The 16,482-nt window shown below is 37.2% G+C and overlaps 1 protein-coding gene across 1 annotated transcript in view; it reads left to right on the top strand.

The window, feature by feature from the left end:
* Positions 1–10,630, top strand: part of LOC117341927 (titin-like) — a 234,759-nt gene extending 224,129 nt beyond the window's left edge. Inside the window, 3 exon segments of the mRNA XM_033903835.1 lie at positions 3,558–3,671; positions 7,905–7,953; positions 8,547–10,630. Coding sequence (XP_033759726.1) covers positions 3,558–3,671; positions 7,905–7,953; positions 8,547–8,751 — 368 coding nt within the window. The 3' untranslated portion in view covers positions 8,752–10,630.
* The last annotated feature ends 5,852 nt before the right edge of the window (positions 10,631–16,482 follow it).

Below are 16,482 nucleotides of genomic sequence, written 5' to 3' on the forward strand. Positions count from 1 at the left end.
CAGATGACTAGCTGTATAACCTCAGATGACTAGATGTAACCCCCAGATGACTAGCTGTAAACCTCAGATGACTAGCTGTATAACCTCAGATGACTAGCTGTATAACCCCCAGATGACTAGCTGTATAACCTCAGATGACTAGCTGTATTACCTCAGATGACTAACTGTAAACCTCAGATGACTAGATGTAACCCCCAGATGACTAGCTGTATAACCCCCAGATGACTAAATGTTACCCCCAGATGACAAGCTGTATAACCTCAGATGACTAAATGTTACCCCCAGATGACTAACTGTAAACCTCAGATGACTAGATGTAACCCCCAGATGACTAGCTGTATAACCCCCAGATGACTAAATGTTACCCCCAGATGACAAGCTGTATAACCTCAGATGACTAAATGTTACCCCCAGATGACAAGCTGTATAACCTCAGATGACTAAATGTTACCCCCAGATGACTAGCTGTATAACCTCAGATGACTAGCTGTATAACCTCAGATGACTAGCTGTATAACCTCAGATGACTAGCTGTATAACCTCAGATGACTAGCTGTAACCTCAGATGACTAGCTGTATAACCTCAGATGACTAAATAACACCAGATGACTTGATGTATAACCTCAAGATGACTAGCTGTATAACCTCAGATGACTAGCTGTATAACCTCAGATGACTAAATGTTACCCCCAGATGACTAGATGTATAACCTTAAGATGACTAGCTGTATAACCTCAGATGACTAGCTGTATAACCCCCAGATGACTAAGCTGTAAACCTCAGATGACTAGCTGTATAACCTCAGATGACTAGCTGTATAACCTCAGATGACTAGATGTAACCCCCAGATGACTAGCTGTATAACCCCCAGATGACTAGCTGTATAACCCCCAGATGACTAGCTGTATAACCTCAGATGACTAGCTGTATTACCTCAGATGACTAACTGTAAACCTCAGATGACTAGATGTAACCCCCAGATGACTAGCTGTATAACCCCCAGATGACTAAATGTTACCCCCAGATGACAAGCTGTATAACCTCAGATGACTAAATGTTACCCCCAGATGACTAGCTGTATAACCTCAGATGACTAGATGTAACCCCCAGATGACTAGCTGTATTACCTCAGATGACAAGCTGTATAACCTCAGATGACTAGCTGTATAACCTCAGATGACTAGATGTAACCCCCAGATGACTAGCTGTATAACCTCAGATGACTAGCTGTATAACCTCAGATGACTAGCTGTAAACCTCAGATGACTAGCTGTATAACCTCAGATGACTAAATGTAACCCCCAGATGACTTGATGTATAACCTCAAGATGACTAGCTGTATAACCTCAGATGACTAGCTGTATAACCTCAGATGACTAAATGTTACCCCCAGATGACTAGATGTATAACCTTAAGATGACTAGCTGTATAACCTCAGATGACTAGCTGTATAACCCCCAGATGACTAAGCTGTAAACCTCAGATGACTAGCTGTATAACCCCCAGATGACTAAGCTGTAAACCTCAGATGACTAGCTGTATAACCCCCAGATGACTAGCTGTATAACCTCAGATGACTAGCTGTATAACCTCAGATGACTAGCTGTATAACCTCAGATGACAAGCTGTATAACCTCAGATGACTAGCTGTATAACCTCAGATGACTAGCTGTATAACCTCAGATGACAAGCTGTAAACCTCAGATGACTAGCTGTATAACCCCCAGATGACTAGCTGTATAACCCCCAGATGACTAAGCTGTAAACCTCAGATGACTAGCTGTATAACCCCCAGATGACTAGCTGTATAACCTCAGATGACTAGCTGTATAACCTCAGATGACAAGCTGTATTACCTCAGATGACTAGATGTAACCCCCAGATGACTAGCTGTATAACCTCAGATGACTAAATGTAACCCCCAGATGACTAGCTGTATAACCTCAGATGACTAGCTGTATTACCTCAGATGACTAGCTGTATAACCTCAGATGACTAGATATAACCCCAGATGACTAGCTGTATAACCTCAGATGACTAAATGTTACCCCCAGATGACTAGCTGTATAACCTCAGATGACTAGCTGTATAACCTCAGATGACTAGATATAACCCCCAGATGACTAGCTGTATAACCTCAGATGACTAAATGTTACCCCCAGATGACTAGCTGTATAACCTCAGATGACTAGCTGTAAACCTCAGATGACTAGCTGTATAACCTCAGATGACTAAATGTTACCCCCAGGTGACTAGCTGTAAACCTCAGATGACTAGCTGTATAACCTCAGATGACTAGCTGTATAACCTCAGATGACTAGCTGTATAACCCCCAGATGACTAGCTGTATAACCTCAGATGACTAGCTGTATAACCTCAGATGACTAGATATAACCCCCAGATGACTAGCTGTATAACCCCCAGATGACTAAGCTGTAAACCTCAGATGACTAGCTGTATAACCTCAGATGACTAGCTGTATAACCTCAGATGACTAGCTGTATAACCTCAGATGACTAAATGTTACCCCCAGATTCACCTGTGTACAATGTTGTGTTAAGTCTTTCCTTGTCTTAGCGTACATGTGTTAACTGCACAATTGATGCACTAGTTTGTTCAGTGTCTCACACACCTTGTTTTTACTAGGGATTCTTTTATTTGGTATGCAGGTTGTGGTGGTATTGATGCTCATATTTGTGATAGATACCTTAGTTAAGGCACCATAACCATGGGTTGGGAGACTGATAAGCATCTAAAATGTTCTTTATCACAATCAATGGAATTAATGTGACCATTTTCTATCTGGTAATCCAATGTTCTCTAAAACGAAATATTTAAAAACAAAAAAACAAAACAAAATCAAAACAAAAAACACACACACACCCACACACAGACAGACCATTTCTTTTTCTTCAAAATATTGACACTTTACTCAAATTTTAAACCTGAAGAAATGGATTTCCTTTCTAAAGCAATGGAAGTTAATTTATTTGACAAAACATTTTTGTTTCAAATATTTCTTCCATCATTTAAAAGTTATGATTCATTCCGTTCACACTTGGAAAAAAAGCTGAAATTCTGTTTTTTAGGGATGGGAGCTACTATAAAACTCTTGGGTGCAGAATATAATGGCAGAGTGTGTATTAATTTAGTACCTGTTAAGTGTTGTAAATTGTGTGTATAATTATCACTTTTTCATGGGCCTAACTTACTGCTGTCAATATCAGAGACCTATTCCCAGGATTGACACCAAGATTACACCAAAAATTTGCTCGGAAATGTTTGAAATTATTTTTCACATGAAATGGGTTTCAAGTTCTGTTTCCATGCATACCTGTACCATTTCAAATGATGACAGTTTCATCTCATTATTTTTCAAATTTGGACCAGCAAGAAATCTTTTAATCCTAAACTTTACTTAAATCTGTGAAGACCATATAACTGTCTAAATGAAAACAGTGTAAAAAACAAATGTTTTAAGCTGATCTAGAGTACAATGAGACAAATCTAGAGATATGCTGATAACAGACATTGATGAGAATATTTATTGTGTTTAGTGCCCGTAGCTCAGAGAAGTGGTCCGATATATTATGAACCAGGAGATGAAGACCAAGATTCTGAGGAAGATGAAGTTCTCGACTTCACAACACCCAAACATCTTGGTCACTCAGGTCAGAAAGACGTTTGCATGACAGGAGAAACCTCATTGTGTCGGCTTTTTTGTGATTTAAATTTTTGGCTTTCCTTCACCTCTCCATCCTTGATCAATTTATGGCAGACATCAGTAGTGTTTTTGTTTCTCTTTTGTTTCTATTTTGTTTCTATGCACTGCTTTTATCACCCGGGAATGTGTAGATAGCATTATCCTTCACTCCAGTAGGTGTTGGCGAGAGAGTGGAAACGTTATCCCTCACTCCAGTAGGTGTGGGCGAGAGAGTGGAGACGTTATCCTTCACTCCAGTAGGTGTGGGCGAGAGAGTGGAGACGTTATCCCTCAATGCCGTAGGAGTGGGCGAGAGAGCGGAGACGTTATCCCTCACTGCCGTAGGTGTGGGCGAGAGAGTGGAGACGTTATCCCTCACTCCAGTAGGTGTGGCAAGAGAGTGGAGACGTTATCCCTCACTCCAGTAGGTGTGGGCGAGAGAGTGGAGGCGTTATCCCTCAGTGCCGTAGGTGTGGGCAAGAGAGTGGAGACGTTATCCCTCACTCCAGTAGGTGTGGGCAAGAGAGTGGAGATGTTATCCCTCACTCCAGAAGGTATGGGCGAGAGAGTGAAGACGTTATCCTTCACTGCTGTATGTGTGGGCGAGAGAGTGGAGACGTTATCCCTCAGTGCCGTAGGTGTGGGCGAGAGAGTGAAGACGTTATCCCTCTCTCCAGTAGGTGTGGGCGAGAGAGTGGAGACGTTATCCCTCAGTGCCGTAGGTGTGGGCGAGAGAGTGAGACGTTATCCCTCACTCCAGTAGGTGTGGGCGAGAGAGTGAAGACGTTATCCCTCTCTCCAGTAGGTGTGGGCGAGAGAGTGGAGACGTTATCCCTCAGTGCCGTAGGTGTGGGCGAGAGAGTGAAGACGTTATCCCTCTCTCCAGTAGGTGTGGGCGAGAAAGTGGAGACATTATCCCTCACTGCCGTAGGTGTAGGCGAGAGAGTGGAGACGTTATCCCTCTCTCGAGTAGGTGTGGGCAAGAGAGTGGAGACGTTATCCCTCACTTCAGAAGGTGTGGGCGAGAGAGTGAAGACGTTATCCCTCACTGACGTAGGTGTGGGTGAGAGAGTGGAGACGTTATTCCTCACTCCAGTAGGTGTGGGCAAGAGAGTGGAGACGTTATCCCTCACTGCCGTAGGTGTGGGCGAGAGAGTGGAGACGTTATCCCTCACTGACGTAGGTGTGGGTGAGAGAGTGGAGACGTTATCCCTCACTGCCGTAGGTGTGGGCAAGAGAGTGGAGACGTTATCCCTCACTCCAGTAGGTGTGGGCTAGAAAGTGGAGACATTATCCCTCACTGCCGTAGGTGTAGGCGAGAGAGTGGAGACGTTATCCCTCAGTGCCGTAGGTGTGGGCGAGAGAGTGGAGACGTTATCCCTCACTGCCATAGGTGTGGGCGAGAGAGTGGTGACGTTATCCCTCACTGCCATAGGTGTGGGCGAGAGAGTGGAGACGTTATCCCTCACTCCAGTAGCTGTGGGCAAGAGAGTGGAGATGTTATCCCTCACTGCTGTAGGTGTGGGCAAGAGAGTGGAGACGTTATCCCTCACTCCAGTAGGTGTGGGCAAGAGAGTGGAGATGTTATCCCTCACTCCAGTAGGTGTGGGCAAGAGAGTGGAGAAGTTATCCCTCACTCCAGTAGGTGTGGGCGAGAGAATGGAGACGTTATCCCACACTCCAGTAGGTGTGGGCGAGAGAGTGGAGACGTTATCCCTCACTCCAGTAGGTGTGGGCGAGAGAGTGAGACGTTATCCCTCACTCCAGTAGGTGTGGGCGAGAGAGTGAAGACGTTATCCCTCTCTCCAGTAGGTGTGGGCGAGAGAGTGAGACATTATCCCTCACTGCCGTAGGTGTAGGCGAGAGAGTGGAGACGTTATCCCTCAGTGCCGTAGGTGTGGGCGAGAGAGTGAAGACGTTATCCCTCTCTCCAGTAGGTGTGGGCGAGAAAGTGGAGACATTATCCCTCACTGCCGTAGGTGTAGGCGAGAGAGTGGAGACGTTATCCCTCACTGCCGTAGGTGTGGGCGAGAGAGTGGAGACGTTATCCCTCACTCCAGTAGGTGTGGGCGAGAGAGTGGAGATGTTCTCTCCATCCCAGATGTTGTGTTAATTCAGTTTCTTTCGTGCCATTTTTCATACTGTCACTACTGATCACAGATAAGGTTGATGAGAGTGTTTTTATTGATTTAAGAGGAAAAGCCAAGGTCAGTTTAATGCCCTGTATCTATTCACAGTAGCTGTGATAGGGATAGCAGAGATACATATATATGTAAAGCCAGTCACCAACCTGGGCCTTGTTACTCAATATATGTATAGCCAGTCACTTTCTGGAAGATGCTTGTTAAAATGATGGAAAAAATAACCACACTTTATAAAAATATTGTCGATAGTATTGATTCAAAATGATAGCATATATTTCAGGATTCCAAAAAAAATTTAGGCTTTAAGTAAGAAGGAGACAAAAATCTTCTTACTCAAATACATTGGTTGATAGTATTTCAGCAATACATTGATTAACCACTATTCTGCATACATTTATGTTCAGGTAGATGTACGTTAATCAATTTTAGGTAGATACCACATGGTATATGCATATACCTGGTATGTTTTATGTTTATAGATTTTGTCATTAGGTATACTAACTTTGATTTCATGGTTATTGATGTTACAATTAGTCGATTGTTTTATTTTTGTTATTGTGCTGATGCTGTTTCATTACTGATGCTGAACGGTAAGAAAACACTTGGATACATAATACGAGTTCCTGGTCAAATCTAGATTGGGAGTTCCCCCTGGGACTGATGGGTAGGGCCAAAAAGGGCAAATAGACTAAAATATTTTAGATTAACTGAAGTGACCATTAGGCCCGTGAGGCTTTCTTTTTTTTTACTTGGAGTATTCTCCCTTGAATAAAACTCTTTCATTTTGATAATGTATGCTCATTAGTTTACTGTAGTTTAAGATTTGTCTTTTCTGTGTTTTAAGGTATGCAGAGTTTGTCAGAATGTGTGTATATGGTACACTTCAGTAGATAACTCATTATTGTGGGATAGTAATAAAGTATATCTTAACTTGATGATGTGGCTTTTGCCGCGGTGGCTGAGTGGTTAAGGTGTCCCGACACTTTATCACTAGCCCTTCACCTCAGGATTGCGAGTTTGTAAACCATGTGGGGCAGTTGCCTGGTACTGACCGTAGGTCGTGGTTTTTCTCCGGGTACTCCAGCTTTCCTCCACCCCCAAAACTAGGCACGTCCTTAAATGACCCTGGCTGTTAATAGGACATTAAACAAAATAAACCAAACAAAACTTTTGCCCATAGTGATGTATACATAAAGAATCATAGTGTGTACTTCATAATTACTTCACACCGTTCAACATCCCAGAATTACATATAAGTGTCACATACTTGGACAAGTCTAATAAATTGAGCTACAAAAGATGAAATTTTGATTGGATGAAAGGTCAAGGTTATGAATTTTTTTGTGTGTTGTGACATTTTAATTCTGTTTTCACACTTTTATGGTTTTCATTTTTGTTCATTCTTTTTTCTGTATATTTTGTGTTGTACTATGACAAATTGTTGTGACCGGAAGTGTTTATTTATACTGGGGAGATTTGGTTCCCTTTACATGATATTACTCCAGGAGTTGCATAAGTTTGTGTACAGTGAAATATGGTTGAGACGTAAGTTTTGATTTTTAATATGGCCTATTTGACAAAAAGTTACCCAGTGGGAGCCAGTGCTGGAAAGTTATGGAAATATACACGAGAAAAATATAATTCATGCTGGTGAATCACAAAGTTGTTTCCACTATGGAATAATGTCTACTTTTGTTTGTACAATATGTGAAGTAGATATTCAAGTGACAGGTATATACTAGTATGTAAACCCCAAACAAGTAATGATGTTTATGTATGTAAAAAGTGCTAGGTAAGTATAAAGGGTCATCTTTTGTACAATAAAATGTAATCAAACTTTTTTCAAGCAACATTGACCTTGTCATGTGGTTGATCAAAAAACCATATATGTATTATAACAATCAGACATTACCATCTTGATTCATTGATATGTAAATGAAGAGAATAATTTTAATCCACCATTCGTTTGACCCAGCCAATTCAGGAATATTTTGATTTTTGAAAATACATCCCTGTGTATGTTAATTCTCATGTCAGCCATGTTTTTTTCCTTGTAGAAGACCCAGAAACCCAAGGAGCCGAAGGAGCTGATGAGGGGTCAGCCAGGTATGCTTTTTATTTTGTTTTTACAAAGAATTTAAAATTTTAGTTACCAGGAAAATCCTTAACTCTCAAGTTCATTTAAAAAATATTTGTATTCAGAATTATTTTAGTGTGGATATTATTATGTATACACAGTAATTTTGAAATACATCTATACAATTATAGAGAATTTCATTTCATTGTAAATTAACATAACCTGGGTAAGGCCCACATAAATGATTTAAATGTCTTATTTCCCACGGAAATCCAAATAGATTCCTGTTTCTTATACTTTCTGGTGTTAAGTCATTATATAGTACGCCCTCTACAAAATAAATCTGTAAGATTGTTCAAAAAGATTCCTAGATTTAAAGAGCTGGAAATGCTTCATAAGGAAAGGAAAAGAAACAAGCCCAAGAACAGCTGGAAGTTATTATCTTTTATAACCTGTGTAGGGGAGTGGGTATGTTTTATGATGGTTACTTCAGGGCTTCTCTTTGACCTATAGGTGAAGACAGAAAAGAATCAATATGTCTGTGTTTGGGGAGGATCAAATCTACTTTGGTACATATTCTTAATCATTCCTCACAGGTGACAAGATTATTTTGATATTATAGGCTGTACATGAAGAAACAGATTCACACTAAGACAGTGATGAAGGATGGACAGGAACAGACATTTGTCACGGAGGAATCGCGAGTCCAACAGGACAACGAACCCCCAGAGGAGCTCCGCGACAGCATGCGACAAATTATCGACCAGTTCATGGAACATGGAGGTGAAAAGGAGCCTACCTCCAAAGCCCTTGAACACGACGTGTAATAACACATTTTCAAGAACATTGAACAGTCATCAAAGCTCCATGAGATCATCTACATAAGGCTTAACTTTTCGCAAAATGACATTTATGCCTGGTTTGCATTTTCGCACACAAATGAATTTTGTTAAAGCTTACCTTAACGGTTCATGAAAAAAAAAGTGCAGATTAATTTTTGGAAACATGTTTGAAACTAATGTATAAAGCATATTTGTAAGAGTTTGTTTCAATGTGAATGGTTCAAGGGAAGAAATCAAGAAGTCAATATTCTTGGCTTTATGAACGATTATAATGCTTGCTATGTAGTTGATGATGTTGAGCCTTAGCTCTATATTTGATTGCATTTGGAAAAAGAAATGTAATAAGAATGTCATGTTTATGTTCCCATTATAAAAGTAGGAAATCAGTTTGTGGAAATTTCACCCGTCTATGTCCAAATGAATGAGGACACGCTGTACATGTGCCCTCAGTGATCTGGTATGACATTTAGGAGAGGAAGATCATGGATCTGTATATTTTTAATTTCATTAATTCACCATGCTTTCCAAATATGTATAATTGTAGAATACTACTGTTTGCATGAACTGTTGCAGTACTTAAGTACTCATATTTACAGTTTTGAGAGTTTGGGAGCCTTGCTGTCCTTAATTAGCTCCTTTATCATGTTTGTTAATGGTTTACATATTTTGTCTACAATGAATGCCAAGCTTCATTGATAATTTATATCTACATTTTATGTACAGGTCTTCGTTTGTTCTCATTTAAATTCACGTTTTCTGTTTATTAAGAAATTTTCATATTTTTGTTTTATGTATCCTAGAAATGGAAATGAGACTCGTATATACACAGACTTAACATTAAGAATACCACCATTAATTAAGGACCCCAATCAAATAAACCATGTGCTTTCAGGTAACATGAATATCTCCTTTGTGGTTCTTCCATAAACCAATAGATTTCGTTATATTCAAGAGTGGATACCCCGGCACTGACTTACCGACAAGGATAGAATGTGTAGGAATGATTGGATAGCATTTACAATGTTGCTAACATGTGTGTGAACTGATCAGCATTTTGTGCAATGAACTAGAACTGGCCCTCTAGTTCATATGGACAAAATCTGTTGGCAAACAAGTGAACATTGGAGTGAGATTACTTTCAAATCTGTGTGATTATATGAATTAATGAGCAAATAATCTCAAGGGAGACAACTTGATCATGAAGGGAGATAACTTACTAAATAAGGTCAAAGGTAGAATGTGCATGGATTATTTCAAATGAGATTTTAGGAAAGAAAAGTAAGTCAATCATTGATTAATGAATTATGATTGAATCTTTTCTGATGTTTTTTCTTCGTGTGGCATGCTCACGTTGTACTTAGATCAAATTTGACTTACTACAATGTACTTAAATTGATATGATTAATATATATCGTAAACCAAAATAATATGATTTTCTGGAGAAATGTTTGCTCTGGTATGGTATAGATTAATGATTGTATTTATGATGCAAAGATGCAAAGTCTGTAATTTTTTGTATGTTTGAATATCTGCTAATTTCCACATCACATGAACAATAATCTTGGAAAATTGGTTGAGAAAATATGAAAGATTTGTGCTGTTTATGTATAGCTAGGTCTCTAAATTGAAATAATTCCAGACTTTGCATCAATTGAAACATACAGATGAAATTTTTAAAATTGAGAAAAATGAATATGATGAAATTAAAGGGAATTGATTTTTATGATTGATTAATGTACTCCCTCCTGATGAGATATGTAATAGATACCTATATATTTGTGCATCTCTCTACTTCCCTCTGTAGGTCCATGTTTGTACCCTTGTATAGCCGCATATTTGAAATAAAAAGCTTCATTACACATTCTCACTTGTTTAGTGATGTTTACATTAGAAATTTGACTTCAGTGGATTCTACAAAAAAATCTTTCGTGCATGATTACTTTATTTACTTTTTTTTTATTGAAATGCTAATTTTCTATAACATTTATGAACAAAAATATTGAAATTAACACATTAATTAACAGATAACATTTGCAATTGCAATTTTGTTCTTTGGAAGATTTTTTTCTAGAATTGAAAAAATGTCTTACTAGTAAATCTGCCAAAAAATTATATATATATATATATATATATATATATAAATGAAAGAACAGCAAAACTGATTTTTATATCAGAGCTGAAAATAGTTTAGGAATATGGACCAGAAATATATGTGCTAATCATAATCAATACTTTTCTGTCTATCAAAATAGAAAAATAGAAAAGATACACAATTTTACCTTGACAAGACATTACCCAGGTTCAGGGGACTGAGGAAACTATATGGCTAGATTACCACCAGCTTTATCTGTACACAATGATTAGATGGATATGAAATTTGATCTTGACCTTTGACCTTTGATGATCTGATGTTTTCTTTGAACCCTACCAACTATACTTCAATGACCACATGACTTATTTCTTGAGTGCAGTGAACTTCATTCTATATACATATTTCCGTTTGAATTTTCATCGGTTAAGAGATATATGGTTTGACATTGACCTTTGATCCAATGACATTTGGTTAGATCACTTACTTGATTTTAAACAGACCTCTTTCATAACATGAAGACAAAATATTTACTAGTTAAGAGATGCCAGTTTCAACCTAGACATGTGACCACTCAAATGCTAAACTTTTAAGGTCACCTGAGCAAAGCTCAGTGACCTTTTTTTAATCTGGCTTCATCTATCGCTAGTTAGCATTTTCACGTTCTCGACTTCTCCAAAACTCCTGAACCATTTTTGATGAAATTTTGCCGAAACTTTACTGGGCTAAAGTCTACCTCAGGGGCAAAGGTTAAAGGTGTCAAATTGGCCGATATATGTAAAAATCTTCTTCTCATGACCCAGATATTGTAGAATCAATTACTTTTCATAGATGGAGGGTTCCCAAGGTGCTTTATCAAAATTATAAATTTCATGGCTCCTGGATTTCACATTCCTCCCAAGGGAGGGGGTACATTTTACTATAGTTTATATAGCAAACTCACATTTCATGATTTTTTCCATTTCCATTGGAAATAGGTTAACACTTGGTCAGCCTTACTTTTCTTTGACATGTTATCAGAGAATTTGTCGAAGTCAAGGCCTTGCTATGGGGTCAAAAGGGGATCAAAAGAAGGCCAAAAATAAAATCTCAAATTCACCACATTGACATACAAAAGAACATGATCCACTGAAACAGAATGTGCAAGTTTTATGAACATCAGATGAAAATATGACAGAGATATGGAACTTGGAAAACAGTCAAGTTTTTCCAGTCAGACATAAAAGGTTTCTGCTCCTTTATTGGTACATTGACAGAATCCATGGTTGGCTACATATTCAAGGTCACAGAGGTCAAACGATCAAAAAGTTCATAATTCTTTCAAAATGGTATGTTTGGGTCGTTTTTTGAAAAGCATTCTTTTATGAAGGGGTGTGCAATGTGTAAAATCAAAATCATCAAAAATGATGCAGATATGGCACGTTGAAGAATGTTTTCCAACCAAAATTCAAAATTATCCAAAAAATTGCAATTCAAATGCTTTTCTTCCATCACTCTTACACATGCAACCTTGATAATCAGCACATCTTCAGCATGAGTTGCAGGCTGCAATTGTTATGCAAGTAGTTGACATTGGCCATCAACATTCAAGATCACAGTGATTAAATGACTTGTCAAAGAACGGAAGTGAAGAGAAAAAAACAAAACAAAAAACACAGGTAAAACAGATCGACCACGAATCGGAGATCATTTCCTGGATGGAAATCCCATGTTTTGGGTCAAATTGACTGAAATTTTATAAATCGTCTCTAGACTCAAATACTCTTAATGAATTGAAGGGTCTTATTTCATTTCTATTGGAAATGATCGAAATTGGTTGGAATTATTGGGAGGGGCGAAATTTTACTCTATACATATAACTTTTATTTATTTAGGAACTGTTTAGTAATACTAGTACAATGTAAAAGCATCGAAGATAGTTCCAAGTTTAAGACTCGGGTGACCGATAAGGTCCATTGGCCTCTTGCTATATTTTGATCCCTTGTTCTTTTCCTATGAACAATCAATGCATTTGTTAATAAAATGCAACATTCAACATTTTGTTAGAATATTTTGGATGCATAATTGGTCGTAATCAAACAAGAGGTCAACTGACTGATTGTCAAGGTTGTAAATCAAAAAAATCCTGATTGGGTGTTCGAGTCAGAAAACAAATTTTAGATTACATTATAGGCCTACACAACATCGCATGTCCTCACAAAATAGAACTCTGATTAAGGCGTGGACTTGATCAGTTCATATAATGTCATTTCAAAACGAGACAAAATGGTATGACGATCCTGGTTAATTGCTTGATGTATTCGTCGATAACCCTGTTCAGAGAGCTATTACATTTTACACAATATCGCATGTCCCCGCAAAATTACACTCAGTAAAACGTGAAATTGATTGCATTATTGTAGTTCATATAATTTCATTTCAAAACGGAAACGGAAGTATTCATAAAAAACATTTCCTTTTCGTAACAAAATTATGCATTGACGTTAACTGTACGTGAAGAAGTTGTGTTACCTAGCAGACGACCACTTGACAAGCAGCCATATAACAACGCATATTTTTGTGAAAAAGTTTAACGTCTTAATTTGTATGAAATCTTCGAAGTGGATTCTTCTCTGTGCATTGTTTTGTTAGTAAACCAACAAATATCGTCAAATATCGTCATTTGGTTGTTCTCTCCACCAGAGACATATATACAGAGAGATTGGCAGCTCTCTATTTGCCCTTGTGTTTACATAGTGGCCCCTGACCTTCGCACAATCCTTTGCGGTCGCTCGGTTCAGTCTTCACTAGACGCCATATTGGAGAAAACTTGAAAACCAGACGCATAATTATAGATAATTTCTATTTGAAATCATCACCAAGATCCAATAATGTAATCATCTGTTTATTTCCTTGCCAAACCCTGATGAATTAATTCTGCAGGAGCTTAACTCAATTCTTTTCGCATTTTTATGGAACAGTAGGGCTGACAAAATAAAGAGAGATGTCGCAACCCAGAATTATTATGAAGGGGGTCTTAAAATGGTAAATGTAAGATTGTTTATAGACTCATTGAAATTAGGTTGGGTGAGAAGGTTATATAAGAAAACATGCAAGTGGCAAGCTATTTTTAAGACACACTCAGACTTACATAAGCTATCTAATTGTGGCAGTGGTTATATTCAGGAATGTCAGAATAAATGTAAAAACAAGTTTTGGAAGGATGTGTTTAAAGCATGGATACGGTTCAATAATTCGGATATGGTAAGGGAAAAACAGGAAAGCCTCATACTGACCATGCCATTATGGTATAATAGAAATTTAGTTATTGGGAAAAAAACGATTTTTTACAAAGTTTGGTACAATAGAGGAGTAACAATAGTTAATGATCTGGTAAAAAATCACAGTACGAGCACTTTCTACTCATTTCAAGAATTTACTGAGATCTACCAAATAAACACTAACTTTCTCCAATATCAGGGTGTGATTGCTGCTGTCAGAACATACTTAGCAAAGATGAACTTTGAAAAACAGTTAATAGTCTACCCAATCATTCCTAATAATATATTACTACTCCTGAAAAGTGTGAAAGGGACTAAGGATCTATATAATCTGATGGTTAAAAATAGTATTATTTCTAGAGGTAGGAGAAAATGGGAGGAAGTTTTTGAAGATGGTGAATTGAATTGGTCAGACATTTATGGAACTCCTTTTAGGGTTACAAAAAACACAAAACTACAATGGTTTCAATACAGAATAGTTCAACATATACTAACAACAAATGCTCTCATGTTTAAAATAGGCCTGGTGAATAGTCCAGTATGTAATCTATGTAATTTAGAGCGAGAAACGATTATTCATATTTTATGGGAATGTCGAGAAACACAAAGATTTTTGCAAAGTGTAGAAACACTACTTGATGCTCTCTTTATTCCTTTCCAATTTAACAAAAAAAGTTTCCTTTTTGGTGTTTTTGTAAAAAATATGAATATTACAACAAATAGACTGGATAATGAAATTTTGATTATGATTAAGTTTTATATATACAAGACAAGGTGTCTACATAAAACATTAAGTCCACATGCTCTGATTAATTCTATTAAAGATTTCTATATCATTCAAAAATATATTGCTAATAGCCAAGGTGACCAGGTACAGCAGAACTTTGACAAAGAATGGAGAAAGTGGGGAAAATTATTAGAATTGGCGGACAGTTTTTTCTGAATTGATATATGGTGTCCAGTGTATTATATCCTATTCTTCTTTTTTTTTTTTTTTTTTTTTTATGTTTCTCTACTTACTTTCCCTGGAGACCCTAGATTCAATTGATATAGCTATGTAAGATAAATATCTATGACAATTATTTTTTACGGTTTTATTTGACATATTTGTTTGGTAAGTCTCATTTCTAGCCCGGTCTATCTTCTCTCTCTCTTGCTCTCTCTCTCTCTCTCTCTCTCGTTGTTTTTTTTTGTTGTGGAATGGATGTGATGATTTTGTGAGGGTATGGAGAATGTGTGTATGTTGATGATATACTGTCATAATGTAAACGTGTGGATGATGATGATTTTGTTATTTTACTAATTATATATATATGTAATGATGACGATATCATAATGAATATATATGAGGAAAATGATAATAAGGATATAGGATGATGTTGATGATGTTGATGATATGACAAATATATATGATTATTTTGCATGATGATGATGATGATGATGATGTATGTGTGATGATGATAGTGTTTTTGGTCACTATTTCTGAGATAGTTAGTGTATGTAACTGAATATTGTATAGCATGAAATGAAAATGGTGATATATCGAGTGATGATGATGATGATGATGATTATCACTATGTGAGATAATTATTGCATGTAATTTATTGTATAGTATATATATGTTGATTGTGATATATTGAGTGGTGGATGATGATGATGATGATTATCATGATGATGATCGTGATGATGTACACTGTAGGTATAGGTGTGGTCACTACATTGTATGTTAAATATTTAAGAATTAATGTGTGTAAAGGAATTGAATGTGTAGCATGAAAAGGATGATATAATGAACTATGATGATGATATCGATGATAATGATGATATCATATATGTGATGTGATTATGATCTTATGTGCGAGTGTAAGTGTATGTGTTATATTTATGTTTTTACTATGCTGAAAAAAACTTGAAAAATAAAATAAATACAAAAAAAAAAAAATAATGTGCTTTAATTTTATTAATATCAAAGTGCAGAAGTGTCATCAATATGAAATATATCACAATTTGCTGTCCAAGTGTTTGTATTTTGAGTATGAAAGTCAAGCACAACGCAGGAAAGATCGGCGGGAATCTCCAATTTTCGAAAAGTCCCTATGGGGTTTTCGAGAATACGGATAAATGACAACAATGTGCATGATAATCAAGACCACATTCCATAAGTATGATAGTTTTTGGTTAATGTGGTAACTTTTGTAGTGGTCTAGATAAAACAATGTGCTTTTTGTGTGCGTTTAAAATTGACGATGTTTTGGTCGGACGTAATGGCGGCTTAATTACAAACTTGGACATGTCGAATAGGACCCAATGGATTTTCGAAAATACGGATAAATGACAACAATATGCATGATCAATAAGACTATATCC

The sequence above is a fragment of the Pecten maximus genome, chromosome 1, assembly GCF_902652985.1.
Source record: "Pecten maximus chromosome 1, xPecMax1.1, whole genome shotgun sequence".
NCBI classification, from domain to species: domain Eukaryota; kingdom Metazoa; phylum Mollusca; class Bivalvia; order Pectinida; family Pectinidae; genus Pecten; species Pecten maximus.